The following is a 22,580-nucleotide window of genomic DNA, read 5'->3' as shown; positions in this document are numbered from 1 at the left end:
TTACTACGTTTGGTATGGACTTTGCATCTGACTGTGTGAACTGTTTGTTAACTTAGTACTTAGATATTTGCGTACCTGTTCGCATCCTAGACATTTGTCTTGTGAAGGCTAACACTTGTACTTTCAGGTATGTTTATTAATTATAACCGTTTCTATTGTGAACACTCCGGTATTACTACGTGTTTGATCAACAACACATCAGGTAGCTGTAGGCCATTGCCCATCTACTCTGTGAAGTGTGCTTGTTATTTCTTACTACGTTTGATATTTGCGTACCTGTTCGCATCCTAGACATTTGTCTTGTGAAGGCTAACACTTGTACTTTCAGCTTTTACACCCAACAAGCATTTGGGAGTTCTAAGTGCACACGCGTGATGAAAAATGACAATGTGGCTACAGTACCAAAAGTGCCATGGCACGTATGCATGCACACGTGTACATTGCAGGTATTATAAATTAATACATATATATAATTTAAATGAATTCGTGCACCACAGTCAAAATCTCTTGTCCTAATTATCGGTACATGTACCAGTAATACGGTAGATGCATGAATACTGCAGGTATTGTTCCATGCATATGTAGATGATTGCGGTACGGATTTTGAAATGCCTCTACCGCGTAGAACCGTTGACCACTGTTATATCCTATAGGTACGGTATTACATAGTGGATTTGCTATGATGAAAGATGTTAAACCCTTTTTGTAATGTACCGGGTAGTGTCTTAGCTAGGCAAGGGTGGTATACGAATTAATATATAGATTGGATTATGGCGCCGTTTCGAAACGGTCAAAACTCGTTAGTAATATCAGTCATGAGGTAGGAAACATTCGAAGTATGTTGTAGCAGGTCGTTGAATCAGCTGAGCAGCTGGCCTTTTAAATGCTGTCGCGTAATGAATATCAGAGTGGCATTTGGAGTAGCTCCCAGGATGATCCAATAGATAGCAGCAGCCGGCGAGGAGGTCGCTTTGAATCCAGAAAAGAAGGCACCCAGGGCCACAAGTGCAGTGAGACCCATAGATAGGGACCACATGGCAGTGAGTATCAGTCTTTGGCGTTGGAAGCTGGCTTCGGCTTCGAGCTCTTCTGCGATGGTGCTCTGCAAGAGGCCTTTTTCTACATCGGTGGGTCCCGCAACAATACTCTTCTCGTCGATAGGCGCAATGCGCTTGCAGAGTCTACTCAGAGAGCGCATTCGAGCGATAGCGACCAGCTGGAAGCCAACGACGCAGGTCGTCAGGGCAGTCAGCCCCCACACAACAATCGAAGTTTCACACCACGGTAAGCTCATAGTCAGATTTTTTTTGTTATTTTGCGTACCTGAGAAGAATAAAATAATGCGTATTTCGGGTTTATATATAAATGTATACATAGAGAGGTCTGTATTCCTCTATCACGTAAAGCGTCTGATCATTTGCTATATGGCCATGTGCATGAACTCTGGAGAGGAAAATATGGACGCGTAGTCTACCCCACGTGCAGAAAGCCGCCAAATACGTCTCTACAAGAAACTCCACTAACCTCCCCTCCCCGAAGCATACCTATAATACAAACCTCTGTTTTTTCCGCAACTGTGACGCAGCGCGGGTTAAAAAACTATTTACATGCGTCTCTAATAGATTAACACTTCTCACATTCGCAAATCAACACACATGGGGTGTACTCTCCGGATGTACTAACAGCCGGTATGGACCTTTCTGCGAGAATCGTTTGGAGTGATGTCTTACACAGTTACCCCTGACGCCGGAGCCGCGCAACAATTAATTTTTCGCCGACAAATGATAGACCGCCAGTTGGGCAGGTGTCGCCTTGCTTGGACAGCCAATCATGGGATCGGCGCCAGTGATGGTTTTCGGGAACGCAATCACGTCCCTGATGGAGGAGGTCCCACAGAGCATTGCGGTCAGCCTATCAAAGCCTAGGGCCATCCCTGCGTGGGGCGGACAACCCGTGGAAAAGGCACGTAGCAGGTGCTCGAAGAGCTTTTTGGAGTGCGGGATATTCAAAATCTCGTCAAACACGAACCGCTGGAGATCAACGTCGTGAATACGTACGCTACCCCCGCCGACCTCCACACCGTTTATTACGAGGTCGTAATGCTGCCCACGCACCTGGAGCGGGTCGGTGGCCAGTAGATCGTAGTCCTCGACACGGGCCATTGTGAATGGGTGGTGTGTCGTTACGTAGGAGCCGTAGTCGTAAGCTGGGTACTTTACTTTGCTGGTCGGAGTTTGTTCCGCCGGGTTGAATAGTGGGAAATCCACTACCCAGTTGGCCACGAACGTGTTTCTTGGCAGAGGGGCCCCGGAGGGACCCGGCCGCAGATAATGCTGTGGGAATGCGTCGATGGCGATCTGCCTGAACCGTCCCAAAGGAGTTGGGTTCTCGTAGGAGAAGCTGGCCCTCGTGCCAAAGGCTACGATGTCGCCTGGAGCGACAGCGCCAAGCCGGGTCTCGAGGGCAACTGCGTCGGATACTTCAGCTATTTCAGCAATGGCTGACAATATATCATTATTTTCGCCGACCTCGACAACTACTGGCACCCGTAGGCTGTACTGTGAGGTATCTGCCAGAATCTCCAGTGCGCTGGAGTTTATGGTCGCCGCATTCTTGAGCACAATCGCCTCGAGAACGGGGAAATCTGGGTGTTCGGTAGCCTTGGCGACCCCGGACAGGTTGATGATTTCTATGCTAGACCTGAGATCAGGCTTGTCGATGCCAAATCGCTCTAATGCATCGGTATACTTTAGCGGGTTGAATTTGCCGTTATTATCTGTAGCTTTCTGTAGCATGCCAGACGATACATCCATAGTATAGAGTTCAGTGTCAAGAACCTGCTTCCAGACTGCCTGGACAACGTTTTCCATGCATGCCTGGACATCCTTCGCCGTAGCAAAGCTCATCTCCATGTCGAGCTGCGTAAATTCCGCCTGTCTGTCCTGGCGCAGGTCCTCATCGCGGAAACACTTGGCGATCTGGTAGTACCTATGCACGCCCGAGGCCATGAGAAGCTGCTTGTACTGCTGCGGGCTCTGGGGTAGCGCATAGGTGTACTGTTTCCGCCGAGTAGGGACTAGGAACTCCCTGGCCCCTTCAGGAGTAGACTTGAACAATAGAGGAGTCTCGACTTCGGTAAATCCAATGCTATCAAGTACAGTTCGACAGGTGCGCATCACTTGGGCCCGCGTCTTGAGGTTCTTCTGGAACTTGGCTTCTCGCAATTGCAGGTACCGGTGCTCTGGGGGCCATTCTTTGGTGGTCCCCGTAGTCAATTGCGACCCAACAAGCGAGGACTGGTTAAGAACAGCCAATTCTTCTACTTCCAGTTCCAGATCAGCCGGGCTTTCTCCGCTTGGGGCGCCTTCTCGGGGCTTGAGTGTGCCAGTTACCGAGATGGCACTTTCGGGTTGTAGCGACTTGATCAGAGGCGGATCATTACGGTCAACCAGCTGGATCATATCCCCATTGGTGTCTCTTAATTTCCCGAAGACCAGCCCTTTACCCATCTTTTTGGGCTTGCGGTGGACCCATCCGTGCATAGTCACTTCGTGATTGGCTGTAGCCTGGGACACGGTCGAGGTCGCAGTTGGGAACCGGAACTTGCGAACCGTCTCTTCCTTGGGCGGCAAAGTCGCCATTCCTCGGGCGAGAACCCGCTTCACCGCTCGGATCATCTTTCACCAAGCGACTTCTTTCGAGTCTTTCCAGGGGTTCTTCGAATGTGGTTCGGATCTTGTCCGCATCTCGTCCGATATCAAAATCTGTGGTTTTCCGGGCCGGAATGATAACCTCCCAACTGCCGCACGGAAATTTTAATTTTCCGTTACGGAACCGCTAAACTCCCAACGCCACACCAAAAATCCCCCCGACGACCACACCACCCTCCGCCGTCGAGAGAGACCTAGAGACGCCACTGTACGATCAACGACAAACATTATAGAAAGATGGAACAGCTACAGAGACTACTAGGGAACGCCGGAGGCATGGGAGGCCCACCAGGGGTTGTAAGTTATACTCAATTGAGCAGAAGAACAAAAAACTAACCACCGATATAGGACTCTCCAGTCGTGGATAACTCAGAGACGGTGTACATTTCGTCGCTGGCTCTGCTCAAGATGCTCAAGCATGGCCGGGCTGGCGTCCCCATGGAGGTAATGGGTCTCATGCTGGGAGAGTTTGTAGACGACTTCACAGTCTACGTAAAGGACGTGTTTGCCATGCCGCAATCCGGTACAGGCGTGAGTGTCGAGGCGGTCGACGATGTGTTCCAGACCCGGATGATGGACATGCTCAAGCAGACAGGTCGCGACGAAATGGTCGTGGGCTGGTACCACTCGCACCCGGGCTTCGGATGCTGGCTCTCCTCGGTGGATATCAACACACAACAGTCGTTTGAGCAGCTCAACCAGCGTGCCGTGGCGGTGGTCATTGATCCGATCCAGTCGGTCAAGGGCAAGGTCGTCATCGACGCGTTCAGGCTGATCAACACGACGGCGGTCATGATGGGCCAGGAGCCGCGGCAGACGACCTCCAACGTCGGATACCTCAACAAGCCGTCGATCCAATCGCTCATCCACGGTCTCAACCGGCACTACTACTCAATTAACATCAACTACAAGAAGACGGCGCTCGAGGAGCAGATGCTACTCAACCTGCACAAGACGGCGTGGGCCACTGGTCTGGAAATGCCCGAGTACAAGGCTCACGAGCATGGGAACCTGGATGCCGTGAATCAGATGGTTAAGCTCGCCGAGCAGTACACGACGCGGGTCAAGGAAGAGAAGGAGCTGACGGAGGACCAGCTGAAAACGCGGTACGTGGGTAAGCAGGACCCGAAGAAGCACCTCGAGGAGACAGTCAACAAGCGCATGGAAGAGAACATCGTCTCCGTCATGACCGGCAATGTAGACACAGTGTCATTCAATTAGTTTAATGTTATTATTCTTCCGCCATTCATTTTTGGGGGGCCAGCCCCCCAAACCCCCCGTGGCTCCGCTTCGCGGAGGGAATGTAGATGAGATGGGTGAACTCCGCGAAGCGGAGCCCCAGGGGGGTTTGGGGGGACCGGTCCGCCCATGAACACTGAGGTCAATTGACCTGGGGGGCCGCTGCTCTTAGATCATCACATTGAAAGGTATCTCGCTTAGACATGTATCTTCGATAGGCTGGAGCAAAATGTAGATCGTTCATCTTATTATACAAGTCATCATAAATAGGGTAAACAGTTAATAGAGCAATTGATGCAAGCCGAATTATCATTATCAGACCCAAAAAGAGCTCTCTTCGTAAGGCTAGCGCTGCCAAATGATCGCAGTGGAATCAATGCTTGCGGATACCATATAATCCTTGCATACGTGCAAATCGAGCACAGGCTCTTTGTGAGCACGCAGATGGTCAACCAACTTTCGCGACTGGACCTGCCAGACGGCAATTGACCCATCAGGAACTCCCTGTACAATAAATTGTTCAGGCATATTACTCGGGCACACAAATGCTGCATTTTGCGAAATCTTGCAGTCCTCTTCAAGACCCATGTCGTACGTCTTGGAGCACTTATTCTCAATGATATTATAAAGCCTCAGCTTCCCATCTAGCGACGAAGCCAGGAGATATTTCCCGTTTGGAGTAAAGCTAAGCGACAGTATGGGTACTTTGTTCGGATTGATAAACGTATGCAAACACTGGCCCGAGGCGCTGTCCCAGATACGGATAAGGCCGTCATGGCCCGAGGACGCCAGAATCGTGCCGTCTGGAGAGAACCTCACCGCGGAAATGGGGTCTGCATGGGCCTGGAGCGTCTTCTGGAGTGCTCCAGATATAGGGGACCACAGGATAACGTTTTCATCAACACTTCCAGTGGCCAGAAAGTTGCCCTTGCAGTTGAAATCAACTGTCGTGATAATATGCTGGTGGCCGAATATAACGCGAAGACACCGGCCAGTCGCGCAGTCCCACAACCGAATAGTTAGATCGTCAGATACGCTAGCAATGACAGTGTCTTGGCGATTCCATGCGATCTCCGAAATGCCTCGTGTATGGCCTTCTAGCTGTTGGACGAATCGGCCTGACGGGACCTCCCAGATCTTGACCACGGCGTCGTTCGAGGCTGTAGCCACCAAAGTGCCAGTGGAGTTGAATCTCGCGCATGTGACCGGAGCATTATGTCCTTTTAGAACAACCTTGGGCCTAAACAGAGGCTCTAAAGTCATCCTTTCCTAGATGTTCACTCAAGATTTACCGTACCGAGATCTCTATTGGGATCTTCTAAAGGCCAGAAAAGAGGATTTGATACAAAATCTTCGACTACTATTAGTCGCTTTTGATTCACCAGAATATGCCCAGTACCCCTTTAAATAATACCAGGAGTTCCTTCGACTACCACTACCTGACTACCTGGTAGATCATGAATTGTCGCGATAAGTCGACGCGAAGTCGTGATTTTTTTAAGTTTTCGTAGCGCGCGGCAGTTGGGAGGAATCACCCCGAGCCAAGTTCACTTGATATGAAAGGCGACACTCAATCGTTAACACAAGCTTCCTTAGTGAATAGAGCAGTTAGACGATACACAATGGTAAGATGGTTCCGCTGAGTGACAGAATTGAAAGCTGACAAGACTGTGAATATAGAGTTTGAAGTTTATCCCCACAAGTGACGGCCTGACCGAGGTATCAGCCACTAGCTTTGGCAGTGGCGCGCCTTCGGTGATGGGCTTGCATGATTCGATCCGAAACGACGGCAACGTGTCAATTGCGTCCAAGCTGAATAACAGACATCCATTGGAGAAGCGACTGGAACAGTGGGATGAGACCCAGGCCGACTTGAAGATGTCGATTATGCGACGAACCTACGGCGCGGCGGAGCCGATCCGAAGAGCAATGGAGAAGGAGATTGTGAGGGCCACGAGCGGGGTGCCAAAGTCGCTGCAATGCGGCAGCCAGATCCACAAAGATATCCTTGAGAACCGGGAGACCACTGTAGATTGGGAGGACGTGTATCCTGGTACCGTGTCTACTCTGTCTAACGTTGATATCCACTCTGAGATGAGCAAGCAGATGGGTATATAATTACAAATTAACATGTATGAGCAAATTGAGCAAACCCCCATGGTTTTTATTCGAAACTCACCTTGGGGGGCCAGCCCCCCAAACCCCCCGTGGCTCGGCTACGCCGAGGTCGTTACTTACGTGTGTGATCGCTATTCTAATTCATTGTACCATGTACCGTGGTTATTAGTTCATAGTAGTATATATTAACCAATTCATTCTAACATAAATGATGTTTTAAAAGAACAAACAGTCAATCGCTGGTATGTTACTAGAAGAATCAGTCAATCCATTGTGTAACACTGGAACTTCCATCCTGCCATTATTGATCAATGCTATCACAAGATGTATCTGGCAGTTTCAGGGCCTCTTTCCCAGATTTGAAAAAGAGGCTGAGTGAAGAAAGTGCCGTAGTAGCTTTATGGCCTCTTCTCCCAGATTTGAATACAGCTTTGATGGAGAAAGAGTCGCTCTCGAGGAATGTCCGTCACCAAAAGATCCTCAATGAGGTACCAAGCATTGCGCTGCTTATCCTTGAGCTGCACCTTGTACTTAGAATTCTCGTAGACAATGTTCGCCACAAGATCGTATATGCTTTCCATATCGTCATCAACGTAGCTCGACATGTTCAAATTCGTATCAATGAAATTGACCACAGTAGGGTTCCACTCATCGGTGCCTTCCTTGGCGCGTTCGTGGTCTGACTTGGGTATGTGGCCCCGTTTAATATTTACAATCAAATAGGGCGGTAGTGGCGACTGCAGGCGGTACTTCTTGGCTACATTCTTTTCAAATGTAACAGATGTGCCGTCGAACTTGCGCAGCAATTTAGTCAGAGCCACCTCAGGAATTTTCGTCTCGTCTTTGAAGAGCGGCACCGCCGGAAGGTCCACCGAGAGCGTCAGGAAGGGCACTGTGGCAGAACTCTCGAGGTCCCCTTCAGCCGAATAGGTTTCAGCTTTGATATGTCCTTGAAATGCCTTGTGAGCAGGGCTTGACTGTGGTTTACGAGTGCCTCCCAATGATAGATGCAACTGGTTGATGTACCACACGAGGAATGCAAACGCGTCTGACCGCTCCGTCATCGTGAACCTCTTCTTGGACATTGTCGAGACAAGCTGCAGAAGTTCATGCGGCGATACGTGGCCCTTGAAGGCTTTGGGGTTGTACAGCCTGCGAACCAGCAGCGAGGTCCTGTTGAAGAGAGCGGATTTCTGGTCTTTGGAGCTGGCATCAGCCAGGAGACACAAGTCGCGGATGGGCCTGACATGCGCTATAGCCTGGATAACAGCATTGGCGTAGTCATTCGACCGAATATTGTTGAGTCCGACGAACCCCGGCCGATAAGGCTGCTTAAAGAGATCATGCGAGGTCAATTGCTTCTCTTTCACCGGCGAATCAAGGCTGCGAACATATTCACGCGTGTACCGTGGGTCAATAACATGCTTTATGTCGTCTAGGAGATGACTCTTCACCTCGTATCCCTCAGGAAGCACGTAGACCCTCAGCGTCTCCAGGCTGATATAGACGTGATGGTCGCCGTCGACACTGTGAAGATAAGCCTGGGAGGCCTTACCGCGCCCCTGGAAGTATTTACCGCACACAAGACACGCGTAGACGTTACTGTTCGACAGCGTAACGCTGCATACCTTGTCGAAGTCGAAATCAAGCACTTTTCTATTGACCGTCTCCAGGTATGTATCGCCCTGTGCTTCCTCCTCCACTTCGCTCTCCCCGCTATCACTCGATTCAGAGTCACTCAATGCCCTCTTGCGCTTCCTCGACTCGTCATCGCTCATGTTTTGTATGTTTTGTGACCTGTCGCAGCGGGAGATCGCGCTTAGGCCGGTAAAGTGGTGATACTTTTCGCGCGTCGGATGGTGAGTTTCGCGGCGGACCGCCCCAATTTAGCGAATATTTTTCATTCCAGGGAAAAAAAATCTTCAAATCCATCAGGGAGACTCACCAGATAGAACCAAACGAGAAAACCATGTCTAAATCGGCTATTCCACTAGGCTCCGACTGGTAAGTAAACTCTTTGGTTGCTGTTTAAACGTTCGGTAAGCTAACAGTAGGATCACACTCTCTCGGATGAGGGAGAGTGGGATGGAACCAGGCGAAAGACCAGTGAATCAGACAAATCCAAGCTCGGGTGGGCTGGAATTGCAGCAGCAGCTCCGGGGGCCCAATCTTCGCCCATGTCCTTTGCCAATGCTGCGACACGGAGCCTCAGGTCGCCCAATTCGTCGAGCACTGTCGCTTCTGCCATAGGGGAGCCTATCACTCCTGGTGGGCCCGAAAAAGAAGAGGAGGGGGAACCCAAGAGGAAGGTCTTGCGCAATGAAAAGGGCCAGGTATACACTGCTGAGGAGATGATCAAGATATGGGAGGGGATGAATGGTGAGAACCACTTCCGATCTTCAGGCAGAGCGCGGTCTGATCTGTACTACTCGGTGATGCCGAATCAGCCAGCCAACGTGCTGGAGCGCAGTAAGGAGGAGAAGGAGCGCCTTTCGCATCAATTGTCGTCGCTATCGCTTAACAGCAGTAGCAATGAGAACGTAGCTGGCGGGGGTGGTAGTGGGTCAGGCAGCGGAGGCGTAGGGGGAACGTGGAGCCCATTCCGGTCGCCGGTGCCTTCGACGGTGCTTCCAAACAATGGATCGAGTTCTGACCTGGGGCTATTTTCACCGGCCAAGCCAACCTCGTTGTTTGGGAGCCCGTCTACCTCCGCACCAGCGACAACGACGACGTACGGGGCGACTCCGCCTCCACCGCCTCCGGGCATCTCGAGCCCCCAGCCGAGTCTAATAATGCCGGAAAACATCCTTTGGATGTATAAGGACCCGTCCGACAAGGAGTATGGGCCGTACAATGGCCGCATGATGCATGATTGGTATATGAGCGGGTGGCTTCAGGAGGATTTAATGATACGGCGGACGGAAGAAGCCGAGTTCATTACGCTCAAGAGCTTTAAGGAGAAGGTGAACAACTCGTTTGAGCCATTTTTGGTCCCGCTTCCTGTTCCGGTGCGAAGCACCCCAGGGTTCAACTTCAGCAGCCAGCAACCGGGGCCCCAGACCCAGCTACCTCCTCAGTTCCCTCAGGATCCGTTTGCGAGACAGAGGGAATACTTGCGACAACAGCAACAGCAGCAGCAGCAGCCTTTCATGGGTCCGTTTGGGGGTACCCAGCCTCAGCCAATGGGATGGGGAGCTTCTCCATGGGGCGCATTCGCGTCTCCGTACTCCCCATCGGGCGCTAACAATACCATGCCAATGATGATGAGCCAGCAGATGCCGAGCCAGCAGATTGACCAGACTCTGTGGAACATAACATCTACTCAAGAAACGCCGCTTGGTGGTCTTGAAAAGCCGTTTGAAGCACCACCAATTGGACAGCCACAGAAAGAGGAATCAGCTGAGTCGCCAATCACCACTACTACCGCTACGACTATGACCACTACTACTACTACTACTACTACTGCCGATACTGATATTACCGCTACTGCTACTGAAACTACTACTACTGGCCCCTCTGCGGCTACCATCATTGAACAAAAGACGACTATCATCGAACCAGTTAAGCCAGAGCCAACTCCAGAACCGAAGGAAGAAGCTCCCGAAGAACCAAAAGAGCCAAAGAAGAAGCAGAAGGAGGAAGCCGAGCTAGCCAAGGAGAAGCCAGCCAAAAAGACCAAACAACCAATCTCTCCAGCTCCAGCTCGAAGCGAAACTCCCTCTCCTGAGCCGGCTGAGGAACCACTCAAGCCGACTAAACCCAGCGTGGCTCCATGGGCCGAGAAGAAGCCGGAGAAGCCAAAGGCTCCATCCCTCAAGGAGATCCAAGAGCTCGAGGCCGCCGAACAGAAGGCGCGACAGGCCCAGCTCCAGCAACAGCAGCAGGCCCAGCTCCAGGCGGCCGCTGCCGCCGCAGCTAAATCCGCTACCACGCCTTCTCTGCCATCTGGCGCTACCTGGGGCACTGGCCTCTCTAATTCTCCAACTGCGACCAAGACCCTGACCCAGATCCAGCAGGAGGAGGCCGCCCTGGCCCGAGCTAAGGCCGCTAAGGCTACCACCACTGCTGCTACCACCATTTCTGCCGCAACCATCACTAAGCGATACGCCGAGATTGGCAATGCTTCTAGCGCGGCTGCTGCTACTACCACCGGGGCCGGTGGTGCATGGACCACTGTGGGTCCGGGCGGCAAGAAGCCCTCTATGCAGCCCCAGGCCCCACCCCAATCGCGACCAGTTGCTACTACTGTCGCTTCCAACGGCAAGCGAGTAGTCGGCAGCACCGCCGCTCCTGTGACTGTGGCCCCGGCGGCTAGCCAGCTGTCGTCGCGAGAGGCGTTCCTCCACTGGTGCAAGTCTAGCATCCAGGGACTCAACCAAGGAGTGAACCAGACGGAGTTGCTTTCCATGCTTCTCTCTCTGCCACCGACCTCCGACTCTCGTGAGATCATCGCCGACACAATCTACTCGAACTCTACTACTATGGACGGCCGACGATTTGCCGACGAGTTCATTAAGCGGCGAAAGGAGTCAGGCGTCGACTCTCCGTCCGCTGCTGGAACGTCGTGGTCTGATATCCTTCACAAGGCGCCCCAGCCAGACAACGAGGGATGGAACAGTTCCTTCAAGGTCGTCACCAAGAAGAAGAAGAAGGCCCAGAACTAACCTCCGTGAAGCGGAGCTCGAGGGCTGGCCTTCGAATCCTAGTACTAACTAATGTGAATACACTTCAATACTAGTACGAGCTAGTGTAATTGGGGGGGGACCAGTCCCCCCACACCCCCCTGGGGCTCCGCTTCGCGGAGATTTTTTAAGCCATTGGGGAACCAGTCCCCCAGGGCACCTCGGTATACAATCGAATAATATATCCATTAAGGCCACCGCGAAGCAGCAGCTCATATATACTCTACTGCTAGTGCTAATGGGGGGACCAGTCCCCCCCCACACCCCCCCCCCCCCTAGGGCTCCGCTTCGCGGAGTTATGAGCTGTAACGAGGAATTCGTTACACATCGTTACGGTAATCTTGGGACTTTGTTACAGCGTAAAAAAAGTTTGTAACGTAATACCCCTTGACACGGGGGTCTGGGGGCTGGCCCCCAGCAACGGGAGCTCGAGGGCTGGCCCTCGAATACACATCACTGCTGATATTAATATTGCTGCAAGATCTCCGCGGAGCGGAGCTACGGGGGTTTGGGGGCTGGCCCCCAAGTCAATTGAAGCGGCTGAGCATTCCTGAGGTGCTTCGCGGCGAACGGATTGACATTTTAAAGCCACAGGGTAGGCAATAAGTTACTTGGTGAGTTCCTCGAGGTTAGTCTTGCGCAGACGCTCCCATGCTGCTCTATACTCGGCCTGCTGTTGGGGGAACTCGGCGATGCGCTTCTCGAGGGCCTCGTGCTGGGTTACCTCGGTGGCCGTCTGGAACAGCATCTCGGCCCAGCCGGGCTTGATGGCGTTGGCCTCGGCAGCGATCTCGTTGATCTCGAGCTCGAGCAGTTTCTGCGACGTGTTGAACCGGTTCCATACGTCGTCGCCGACCGACCCCTTCTGGTGCAACGCCGTCAGCACCGTCTTGCCCTCGCGCATTCGCAACAGCTGCCGCACGTCCTCGGCAGCCCATCTGATCAATGCCGCTCGCAGCACGTTCTCGGGGATCTTCTGGTCCGACTCCTTGACCGACCAGTACAGCTCTCTCGCGTAGTTGTCGGGGTACCATGGCTTCGTGTTGACGAGCTCGTTCACCTTGCGCCGCCGGTACACCGACGAGAACACGGCGAGGGACGCCAGGAGCACCCCGACATACAGAATCGGCGTCAGGATCGATATCGACTGGGCCATCGTTTGCGTGTGTGTATGGTACGTGATGTGTCTAAAATGCAAGGTGTCCGCTCCCATCACCAACTATCTTCGGCCAAATTAGCCCCTTTCAGTTCTTCGCGCAGCAGAGCCCCTAGAGGGCGTTCAGGGGACCCAGCTATATTAGTTAGTACTGGTTGTGGAGTGTATTCGAGGGCCAGCCCTCGAGCTCCCGTAGCTGGGGGCCAGCCCCCAGACCCCCGTGTCTTGGCTAACAAATCTCATCGTTAGACTGTTACAAATTACCAAACTCCCAATCTGTAACAAATTCTCAACCTGTGACAAGCTTTTGTTACAAACTCCCAACGCGTAACCGTATGCCCGTTGCAAACACACGGTTACAGCTCACATCTCCGCGAAGCGGAGCCTCAGGGGGGTTTGGGGGGACTGGTCCCCCCAATTTCAATAGTTAGTACAATTGTTGGAGTTTATTCAACTACATTAGTGGGTATTGAATTACATTTGTTAGTACTAGTATTGGAGTATCGTGGCTCTGCTTGGTAGAGGGATCGGGGTATTACTACAGAAGACGGTGGAAGCCGCCACCATCGCCTCTGATTTCAAACAGTCGGCATTCAAATTGCAATTAATCCTGAAATATATTAGCAGATTGAGCTGAATAATAGCTATATTCTGTACGAATCTGCAGCCCGTCTGGTAACAATATTGTTACCCATAGCTGCGCAAGTGTATTATAGACTGAACTAAAGACGACTAAGTACCAAATCGCCGACATCAACGACACACCAAGACGACTAACCAGTCGGTAGAAGCGATAAATACAAACCCAAAACAACCAATGGTAAGATAAACTCACAAGGAGTATTTGCGTAAATGTAAAGACTAACAAATATTCTTCTAGTTGATCCGGTTCAGATCGAAAGATGGCATGTTCAGGGTTCAGGCCGAGCCCTCGACGCCCTTTATCGGCGTGCTCAAGAAGGTGAGTAGAATGGCCATTTATCCGCGAATTGACGCTAACAGCATAGCTCTCTGAGGATATCCCCAAGGCGGACATGGCTAGTGCGCGGATATCGTCGAGTCCGTCCGACCCAGGGCGATTCGCCACCGACTTGAGCGCCTCCACCGTCGGGGCGCTTGACATCAAACACGGAGACTTGCTGTTTGTAACGTACTCAGACCGCCAGGAAGATTCTTCTATGGAGACAGACAGAGTCCAGGGAACCCAGGGGGCTGTCCAGGCGGAAAGAGCGCCCGGTAGACAACAAGGAATGACGGCCCAAGAGACATTCGAATCAGTAAAGCAATTGCCCATTGACGACCTATTGGACAAGAAAGACGGCAAAATCAAGCGCCCCCGGGACCCCAAGATGTGTCGCCACGGCGACAAGGGCATGTGCGACTACTGCATGCCGCTAGAGCCGTACGATCTTGGATACCAGGAGGAACACAACATCAAGCACCTTTCGTTCCACGCATACCTGCGGGAACTCAATGCCACTTCTAACAAGACTGGCTCCGCCAGCAGCTACATGGCTCCCCTTACTGAGCCGTATTATGGGACAGCTAAGTTCTGCCCCAGCGGACACCCTCCGTGGCCTGAGGGCATTTGCTCCAAGTGCCAGCCCTCGGCCATCACGCTTCAGCAACAGCAGTTCCGCATGGTTGATCACGTAGAGTTCTCGGATCCGGGCATAATCAACACATTCATTGACTCGTGGCGACAGTCGGGGACCCAGCGCATTGGGTTCATGTATGGGCGGTACGAAGAGTACGACATTGTTCCGCTGGGGATCAAGGCCGTCGTGGAAGCGGTATACGAGCCTCCACAGCACGACGAGACGGATGGTGTGTCGTGGAACCCGAACGAGGATGAACAGGCGGCTGTCGACCGCGCCGCAGAGCTTCTGGGGTTGCAGCGAGTGGGTGTTATCTACACCGACCTCACGGACGCCGGAGAGGGCACTGGCAGCGTCATTTGCCGCAGACACGTAGATTCGTACTTTTTGTCTTCCGTAGAGGTGGCGTTCGCGGCCCAGCTTCAGCGCATGCACCCTGCGGCGTCGCGGTGGAGCTCTTCGGGCAAATTCTCGTCCAAGTTTGTCACCTGCGTCGTTTCCGGCAACGCCAAAGGCGAGATTGACATCTCGAGCTACCAGGCGAGCGCCAGCGCTGAGGCAATGGTCGCTGCGGACCTCATTGAGCCCTCGGCGAACCCGTCCGTCATGCGCATCAAGGAGCCGAGCTCGACGCGGTACGTGCCAGAGGTGTTTTACAAGCGCATCAACGAGTACAAGCGGGCGGTCAATGAGAACGCGAAGCCCGCCTTCCCAGTGGAGTACCTGCTGGTGACTTTGACACATGGTTTCCCAGAGGCTCCCAAGCCACAGTTCAGTACGCTCTCCTTCCCGGTGGAAAACCGGGCGCACCTGGGAGCCTCGCAGGACTTTGCTGCTGTCGCCAGGCAGCTCAATTTGAGTGCTTCGAGTGGTGACGATACGTCGCTTAGCGCCATTTCTGACTTCCATTTGCTGTGCTATTTGTTTAGTTTGAGCATTCTGGGACGCGACGAGGAGCAGCTGTTGGCGAATGTTGCAAAGTCGCAATCACTTGAGGATGGTTATAAGTTGTTGGAGTCTGCCGGCTGGCAGACTTTACTGACCATTATTAGAGAATCTACTTAACTTTTTATATGTGCAGTAGACCTGAACGATTTATAATGGCTAGTTACACTATTAATGATTCAATTGCAACGGCAGCTTTAGTTTACTAGTAAGTTTATATCTTTTATATGTAGATTTCAACGATTCATAGCGTTAGTCTTGAACTCTTTTGCTTCTTCATCTATTGGGGGCCAACCCCCAAACCCCCGTAGCTCCGCTTCGCGGAGGATCGATTCTGGTAATGACTAGTCTAGTGACACTATCAATTATAATCGCAGGTCTAGTTACATTATAAATGATTTAATTATAATGGCCAGTCTAGTTACCATTTTGATGTATGAATATTAAGTGACTATAAAGACCTAGAGGGCAAGCTCCCTAAACCCCCATTGCTCTCACGAGCTACTGTAAGTAACTGACTTGTACGACTGTGAAGAGTAGCAACTGTTTCAAAGGTACTAGGTAATTTGAAAGAGATTATAAAGACCTAGGGGGCTAGCCCCCCAGACCCCCCATTGCTGCCTTCAGAAGGCATTATAGTATACATGTACTGTGTTCGAGGGCTTGTGTTGCGGGAGCGTTGTTACGGAAGTTCGTAACAGCGTTGGGAGTTTGTTACAGAATGTTACAACGATTAGCAACACAAGCACTTCCCAAGCTAGAGTTGGTGCAGTGCACGTATAAGCATTGGGAGTATGTTATGGACTGCTACATACGAGTGTATCCCAATTCCCCAAAGAGCCTGGTTCAATGGAATCTCCGCGAAGCGGAGCTACGGGGGTTTGGGGGCTGGCCCCCAAGTAAGCCAGCCCAGCAGGAATGTTTCTTCTACCAAACACTATACGTTAAACCTGGTTCAATGGGATCTCCGCGAAGCGGAGCTACGGGGGTTTGGGGGCTGGCAGTAAGTCAATCCAGCAGGAGGAGCCACCAGTAACATTCCTATAATATGGCTATATTATGCACTGCGAAGAATAATGACGTGTCGCTGGGCTAGGCAGGCAGTTGTAAGTGAAGCGGCAGATTCTTGGCGGAGGGCTTCTCGAACCTTCGGGAAAGTTAAGTTAATTACGTGCGCCGAAATTTTTTCAGTTTTTCATTTTTCAATATATAAGAGGCCCGCACACACACTTGTGATCTCGAGTGAAAGGAAAGAAGAAGGACGCTTCGTTTCATTTCATAAATACACAGTTTACACAACACATATAAAAAATGAGTGTACCCACTGGTATCGACTTTGGTAACTACTCTACGGTCATCGGGGTTGCGCGAAACCGAGGCATTGACGTTGTCGTCAACGAGGTTTCGAACCGGTCGACTCCTTCGTTGGTCGGATTTGGCATGAAGAGCCGGTTCCTCGGCGAGCAGGCCAAGTCGAACGAGATCTCGAACCTCAAGAACACTGTTGGCTCGCTGAAGCGAATCCTGGGGCGAACCTCCAACGACCCCAACGTTGCCGTTGAGCAGCAGTACAACAACGCCAAGTTCGTTGACATTGACGGGCAGTGCGGTGCTGAAGTGCGGTTCAAGGGCGAGGTGGCCCGATTCACGTCCACCCAGCTGGCCGCCATGTACTTTGACAAGCTTAAGCAGACCACTGAGCAGGACTGCAAGGGCGCCAAGGTGTCTGACGTTGTCATTGCCGTGCCAGTCTGGTACTCTGAGGTGCAGCGACGGGCGTGTGCTGATGCGGCTGTCATCGCCGGGGTCAACCCGGTGCGAGTCGTCAATGACGTCACTGCGGCCGCCGTGTCGTACGGCGTCTTCAAGAACGCCGAGCTGCCGGAGGACGATGTCCGAAAGGTGGCCATTGTCGATGTGGGCAACTCTTCGTTCACGGTGACGATTGCGCAGTTCAAGAAGGGCGAGCTCAAGGTGCTGGGTACCGCCTATGATAAGGACTTTGGTGGCCGAGTTCTGGATATGGCCATTGTCAAGCACTTTGCTGAGGAGTTCAAGGATAAGTACAAGATTGACATCACCTCGAACCCCAAGGCGTTTTCTCGAGTGCTGACCCAGGCGGAGAAGCTCAAGAAGGTGCTTTCGGCCAACTCCGTGTCCCAGTTCTCCGTCGAGTCCGTTATGAACGATATTGATGTTAGCTCTTCCATGAAGCGAGAGACCCTGGAGAGCTTCATTGCGCCACATTTGGAGCGAATGAGCCAGCCAGTCGAGCGAGCTCTTAAGGCTGCTGGTCTTTCTGCTGCTGATCTTGACTTTGTTGAGGTCATTGGCGGTACTTCGCGAGTTCCAGCCGTTAAGGAGAAGCTCCAGGAGATCTTTGGCAAGCCATTGAGCTTCACTTTGAACGCTGATGAGGCTGTTGCCCGAGGTGCTGCTTTCATTTGTGCTATCCACTCGCCAACTGTGCGAGTGCGACCATTCAAGTTCGAGGACCTTAACCAGTTCTCCGTCACCTACTCGTGGACTCCGGTTGCCGATGAGGACGTGAGCGAGCTTGAAGTGTTCCCAGCTGGTGGCTCTTTCCCCAACACTAAGGTTATTACCCTCTTCCGATCGGAGGACTTTGATCTCGAGGCGCGATACACCCACCCAGAGCAGCTCGAGGAGGGCCAGGATGCCTGGGTTGGCAAGTGGTCCATCAAGGGCGTCAAGCCTTCTGAGTCTGGCGAGCCAGTCGCCGTCAAGTGCAAGCTACGACAGGACCCGTCCGGCTTCTACACCATTGAGTCTGCCTACACCGCCGAAGAGGTTGAAGTTGAGGAGCCAGTGGAGGGCGAGACGAAGGAGGGCGAGGAGCCAAAGACCAAGAAGGTCAAGAAGTGGGTCCGAAAGGACACTCTCTCCATTGTCCACTCTGGCAACTTCCTTACTGAGCAGCAGGTCAACAACTTCTTGGAGATTGAGGCCCAGCTGACCGAGGACGACAAGCTGGTTGCTGACACCGAGGACCGAAAGAACGCCCTTGAGGAGTACATCTACGAGATCCGGGGCAAGATTGAGGAGGAGCTCAAGGACTTTGCCAGCGACGAAGAGAAGCAGAAGATCCAGGACCTGGCTATGGCTGCCGAGGAGTGGCTGTACAGCGAGGAGGGCGAGGATGCCTCCAAGGGTCAGTACGTAGCTAAGTACGAGGAGTTGGCTTCTATTGGCAACCTTGTCAAGGGCCGATACCTCAGCAAGCTTGAGGAAGAGCGACAGGCCAAGCGGGCTGCTTTCGAGGCTGAGCAGCAGCGAAAGATGGCTGAGAAGATTGCTGCCGAGCGAGCTGCTAAGGAGGCTGCTGAGAAGGAGAAGCAGGAGGGCTTGATAAAGGATGAGGAGGGTGATACTCAGATTCCAGACGCCCAGTAATTGAACAACAAACAAAAAAAGCGGATTTTTTAATAGCTTGTTATTTATCTATTGTTCTTAATGTTATCTTTTGATAGAATAGACTTGTGCTTGTAGTTATTCCATTACTAGCTTTACTGTACCTATAGCAATTGACCTACGTATTCCATTGAGAACTTAACTACTTGTAGCTATTACAATTAGCCTGCGTATTCCACTGACGAATTGTGGGGACTGGAACCCTCCCCCCTCCGCTTCGTGGCGGATGATGCTAGGGGGAACTGGATATTCGAGGGCCAGCCCTCGAGCTCCCGTAGTTGGGGGCTCTGCCCCCAAACCCCCCGTCATAATCAGCAAGATCTCCGCGGAGCGGAGCTAAGGGGGGTATGGGGGGGCTAGCCCCCCAATTGTACTGGCTCTGTGTGTCCGTATTATCGCGACCCCTATTACTGATATTAATTTCAGGATATGATAATGGAAAGTTCACAACGATATTAAATATAAGTATAACGGATTCTGATAAGATAAGATAAAATAAAATAAAATAGGTACATGGTTAGTAATTAGAGACGTTGAGTCGCTGGATGAGCCTGTCACCAATGGCGGCTATGGAGTCCTCAAACCTGTGAAAGCTCCTGGCCTTCCAATCAGCAGTGCATCCCGGCACTGCGTCGTTACCAACAAAGGCAATATACAAAACGTCCTTCTTAACATGTCCATTATCATTGTCCATAGACTTGCCAAAGCACTCCGTAGCCAGGGAGAGCGACGCTTCCCCAACCAGTGGTGGACCGTCGTCGCCATTGGTATCGCCCCAGACCCCATATAATAACTTGCCATTGCAAACAACTGCCATGACAGAGAGCGGTTGGACCCCATACTCTCTGGGGTCGAAGGTTGGGCTGTACTCCCCCTCGTTGCCAAACACAACGTATGGAATATAATTGGGATTCAAATCCCTAATTCCATATTTTCTGACTTCATCCCTGAAAGCAGTCTGACCCTGGGTATCTCCAGTGTATCCACACCGCCCGTCACCGCCAGAGAGGGCTCCGTCGCAATCAATATCCATGTTCGCGAGTTGGCCCTTGCCGCCAGTTATGAAAATTGCCTTCCCTTCAACGCCGTCCTCGCAGTAGGACCAGGACCTCGGACCATAATCGGCATCCCTGAACCCGTTCTTGATTGGTTCCTCGCAGGAATTTGCTTTGGCTTGGTCATAAAAGGCCTGAACATAATCGGGGACGCTTCTCGCAGCGACTGAACCTGGCACGAGGGCAATTGCAATAAGAGACGTCAATTGAAATTTCATCTTTGGATGTTTGGCTAAATTGCCAATCTCCAGACCAATTGAACGCCATTTATACAATAGAATTGCTTTGATATCACAACCCAGACGACCCAGTCATCAAGAGGAACCGCCGTAACATCTTGTCTTGAAAGCTCATCTGCACGTGGACAACATTCAGCTCTACGGTTCGCTCAATTGTAAAAGAAGGGGGACTCAGAGAAAAAAAGGTGAAAACGGGGTTCGCTCAATTACTAAGGACCCTGACTCCAAAAAGTTGGAAACGTGGTTTGCTCAACTACGAAGTGGCCTGACTCAGGGAACACAGTTGGAAACCTGTTGGATTTGTCAAGATCTGGAGATAGATAAGAAACATCCGGCAAAGTAACAATTCATCTCTCTTAGATTCAATTGGAGTAAATCAGGATAAAAATTTGAATGCTGGGCGGTATCATCGTACGAAGTACGATTGTAACGCAATTTAAGTAGACTAAATCCTCAATTGCAGTCCATGTATTACATACAGGGAAATAGTACAGTTTAATATCTGCAAGGCAGAGGTATAGTCATCATCTCTGCAAAACGGATTCACTTGCCAGGTCCCACCACTCAGTCTCTGACAGACCGGTGTCAATGACCATTCCGAACATTGCCGAAGTCATCCCCTGTTTAACCAACAAAACCAATTTGAGAAACGCAATTTTTAGCGATGCATGGTGTATGGATTCAATGGTCTCCAGAATTAAGGTTTGAGGGAGCCGAGATATGGGTTAGCGAGCTAGAATACCGTTAGACTCTTCGACATTTTGAAACGGCTTTAATAATGGATGGTCACGCCCCCACCGTCACAGCAAATTGAGGCAGAAACTCCACATGGGTCCACTCACGTCTACTCAATGGTCTCCAGAACCGAATTGTTAATCACCATCCAAAGTTTGACACATAAACATTGCAAGCGGCAACTGCGGATGTGTTTCTCTTTAGCAAGTGGAATTGAACGACTGAGTATTATAAAATTTCATGCGATTACATAATTCCTATGAGTTTAGGGTCCTTGATTTGTCATTGTCCAGTGATTCTGCCCTCTGTTTTCGCTGATAATGTCTAAAAAATTGCAGTAGAGTCCTTCCCCTGAGAGATCCTGTGACCCTAACCTTGAGCTCCACTGTCGCCATCGAAAACGTGTCCCTGACACATACGAGGAAGTTCTTTGCAAGAATAGGAAGGAAACAAGTTCTCTCTGAGCGTTCACATCACTGGAGATGAGACCTGAAGCGTTTGATGACTTCTATTTGCGGGACCTTGGAATTGGAGCCGAAAAAATCCCTCACCGAACCCAAAGTAATATTTATCTCAAGTGTGCTTGATACTTATCTAATATATGTGGCATCAATCTGCTGCAGCGATTTCCCCAATGCCAGGCGGACCTTGTTTCTATACGTAGCACCGGCGCTGTATTGCAATGGGTTGTGCTCGAAGTAGACAGTGTGTAGCTTAGGCAGCTTTCCGAGCTCTTTCTCGACGTTTCGGAAATCTGAGATCTTGTTGCCGGACGCCCAGAACTCCTCCAGGTTGAGCAGATGCGACAGACCAGACAATTCTTCAATGAAGTTTGAGGATACGTCAATGGTGTCCAGCTTGAGGTTTTTGTCGAAGCCCTCGATTTTCTTGATGCCATTATGCGAAATATAGAGCTGTTCGAGGTTTTCAAGGTCCTCCAGCCCTTCAAGCTTAGTAATCCGATTAGATTGGATAGACAAGATACGCAGCTTCTTCAGCGTTGAAAGACCTTCAAGTTTTGTGATCTTGTTCTTGCCAAGCCATAGCTCCTCCAGGTTCACCAATGGCTCCAAATTCTTGATCTCCCTAATTTTGTTTGCACCGAGCTCCAAGCTCCGCAGGTTCACCAAAGTGTCCACTTCCTGGATCCGCGAAATCTGGTTCTGGCATAGATATAGAGTATGCAGCCCCGTCAAGTGTTCAATATTCTTAATGTGCTTAATGTTGTTGAAACTCAGATCCAGCGTATGCATTCTGGTCGTAAAATGCTCCATGTGCTTAATGTGTGAGATCCGGTTGTCGTACAACACCAATTCCTCCAATTCGGCAGGCAATTCCTCAAGGCCCCGGCAGGAAGTAATGAGGTTTTGCCTAAACGTAGCCATCTTCAAGTTCTTCAGCCGCGACATGCCCAGAGCAGGTAGACTGTTCACTTTCAAGTGGGTCAGATCCAAAATCTCTGCGTCATCGGGCACATCCGACAAAAGATTCTCATCTTCTTCCAGTTGCTCGCCTGGGACTACCTCTGTCGTCGCGATTTCGGGGTGTTCATTGACCCTAGTGGTGGTCTCTGGATGGTGGTCGTGGCCCTCCGAATTGACGGATGCATCAGACTCGTACCCGATCTTTTCCTCGTTCTTTTCAATCATTTATTATTCGGGGCGGTTTTAG

General features: G+C 51.2%; 12 protein-coding genes across 12 annotated transcripts; 5 read left to right on the top strand and 7 right to left on the bottom strand.

Annotated features, from left to right (window-relative positions):
• Window positions 1-859: 859 nt before the first annotated feature.
• Window positions 860-1,294, bottom strand: TRVA0_028S01882 (uncharacterized protein; the record flags this gene model as incomplete). The annotated part of the gene is made up of 1 exon (XM_076685777.1): window positions 860-1,294. The coding sequence occupies one exon, from the start codon at window positions 1,292-1,294 to the stop codon at window positions 860-862; it is 435 nt and encodes a 144-aa protein (XP_076540068.1).
• Window positions 1,295-1,763: 469 nt separating this feature from the next.
• Window positions 1,764-3,677, bottom strand: MSD1 (aspartate--tRNA ligase MSD1; the record flags this gene model as incomplete). The annotated part of the gene is made up of 1 exon (XM_076685776.1): window positions 1,764-3,677. One exon carries the CDS (start codon window positions 3,675-3,677, stop codon window positions 1,764-1,766), a length of 1,914 nt encoding a protein of 637 aa, XP_076540067.1.
• Window positions 3,678-3,947: 270 nt separating this feature from the next.
• Window positions 3,948-4,931, top strand: RPN11 (proteasome regulatory particle lid subunit RPN11; the record flags this gene model as incomplete). Its single annotated transcript, XM_076685775.1, has 2 exons — window positions 3,948-4,007; window positions 4,059-4,931. 2 exons carry the CDS (start codon window positions 3,948-3,950, stop codon window positions 4,929-4,931), a joined length of 933 nt encoding a protein of 310 aa, XP_076540066.1.
• Window positions 4,932-5,294: 363 nt separating this feature from the next.
• On the bottom strand, window positions 5,295-6,212 carry SWD3 (Swd3p; the record flags this gene model as incomplete). Its single annotated transcript, XM_076685774.1, has 1 exon — window positions 5,295-6,212. The coding sequence occupies one exon, from the start codon at window positions 6,210-6,212 to the stop codon at window positions 5,295-5,297; it is 918 nt and encodes a 305-aa protein (XP_076540065.1).
• Window positions 6,213-6,571: 359 nt separating this feature from the next.
• UMP1 (Ump1p) lies at window positions 6,572-7,067 on the top strand (the record flags this gene model as incomplete). Its single annotated transcript, XM_076685773.1, has 2 exons — window positions 6,572-6,574; window positions 6,630-7,067. The coding sequence occupies 2 exons, from the start codon at window positions 6,572-6,574 to the stop codon at window positions 7,065-7,067; spliced, it is 441 nt and encodes a 146-aa protein (XP_076540064.1).
• Window positions 7,068-7,465: 398 nt separating this feature from the next.
• On the bottom strand, window positions 7,466-8,845 carry SAD1 (mRNA splicing protein SAD1; the record flags this gene model as incomplete). The annotated part of the gene is made up of 1 exon (XM_076685772.1): window positions 7,466-8,845. One exon carries the CDS (start codon window positions 8,843-8,845, stop codon window positions 7,466-7,468), a length of 1,380 nt encoding a protein of 459 aa, XP_076540063.1.
• Window positions 8,846-9,036: 191 nt separating this feature from the next.
• On the top strand, window positions 9,037-11,731 carry SMY2 (Smy2p; the record flags this gene model as incomplete). Its single annotated transcript, XM_076685771.1, has 2 exons — window positions 9,037-9,071; window positions 9,163-11,731. 2 exons carry the CDS (start codon window positions 9,037-9,039, stop codon window positions 11,729-11,731), a joined length of 2,604 nt encoding a protein of 867 aa, XP_076540062.1.
• Window positions 11,732-12,356: 625 nt separating this feature from the next.
• Window positions 12,357-12,905, bottom strand: SEC66 (Sec63 complex subunit SEC66; the record flags this gene model as incomplete). Its single annotated transcript, XM_076685770.1, has 1 exon — window positions 12,357-12,905. One exon carries the CDS (start codon window positions 12,903-12,905, stop codon window positions 12,357-12,359), a length of 549 nt encoding a protein of 182 aa, XP_076540061.1.
• An 817-nt stretch (window positions 12,906-13,722) lies between these two features.
• On the top strand, window positions 13,723-15,568 carry NPL4 (nuclear protein localization protein 4; the record flags this gene model as incomplete). The annotated part of the gene is made up of 3 exons (XM_076685769.1): window positions 13,723-13,725; window positions 13,786-13,866; window positions 13,913-15,568. The coding sequence occupies 3 exons, from the start codon at window positions 13,723-13,725 to the stop codon at window positions 15,566-15,568; spliced, it is 1,740 nt and encodes a 579-aa protein (XP_076540060.1).
• Window positions 15,569-16,759: 1,191 nt separating this feature from the next.
• Window positions 16,760-18,862, top strand: SSE1 (heat shock protein homolog Sse1p; the record flags this gene model as incomplete). Its single annotated transcript, XM_076685768.1, has 1 exon — window positions 16,760-18,862. The coding sequence occupies one exon, from the start codon at window positions 16,760-16,762 to the stop codon at window positions 18,860-18,862; it is 2,103 nt and encodes a 700-aa protein (XP_076540059.1).
• Window positions 18,863-19,397: 535 nt separating this feature from the next.
• On the bottom strand, window positions 19,398-20,153 carry TRVA0_028S01662 (glycoside hydrolase family 75 protein; the record flags this gene model as incomplete). The annotated part of the gene is made up of 1 exon (XM_076685767.1): window positions 19,398-20,153. The coding sequence occupies one exon, from the start codon at window positions 20,151-20,153 to the stop codon at window positions 19,398-19,400; it is 756 nt and encodes a 251-aa protein (XP_076540058.1).
• A 1,346-nt stretch (window positions 20,154-21,499) lies between these two features.
• Window positions 21,500-22,558, bottom strand: SDS22 (type 1 protein phosphatase-activating protein SDS22; the record flags this gene model as incomplete). Its single annotated transcript, XM_076685766.1, has 1 exon — window positions 21,500-22,558. The coding sequence occupies one exon, from the start codon at window positions 22,556-22,558 to the stop codon at window positions 21,500-21,502; it is 1,059 nt and encodes a 352-aa protein (XP_076540057.1).
• Window positions 22,559-22,580: the final 22 nt, after the last annotated feature.

The sequence above is a fragment of the Trichomonascus vanleenenianus genome (genome assembly GCF_965637985.1).
Source record: "Trichomonascus vanleenenianus strain CLIB 3782 genome assembly, contig: TRVA0_028S, whole genome shotgun sequence".
In the NCBI taxonomy this organism is placed as follows: domain Eukaryota; kingdom Fungi; phylum Ascomycota; class Dipodascomycetes; order Dipodascales; family Trichomonascaceae; genus Blastobotrys; species Blastobotrys vanleenenianus.
Note: the sequence above shows the minus strand (reverse complement) of the source record. Positions and strands in the feature narration are given on the sequence as shown.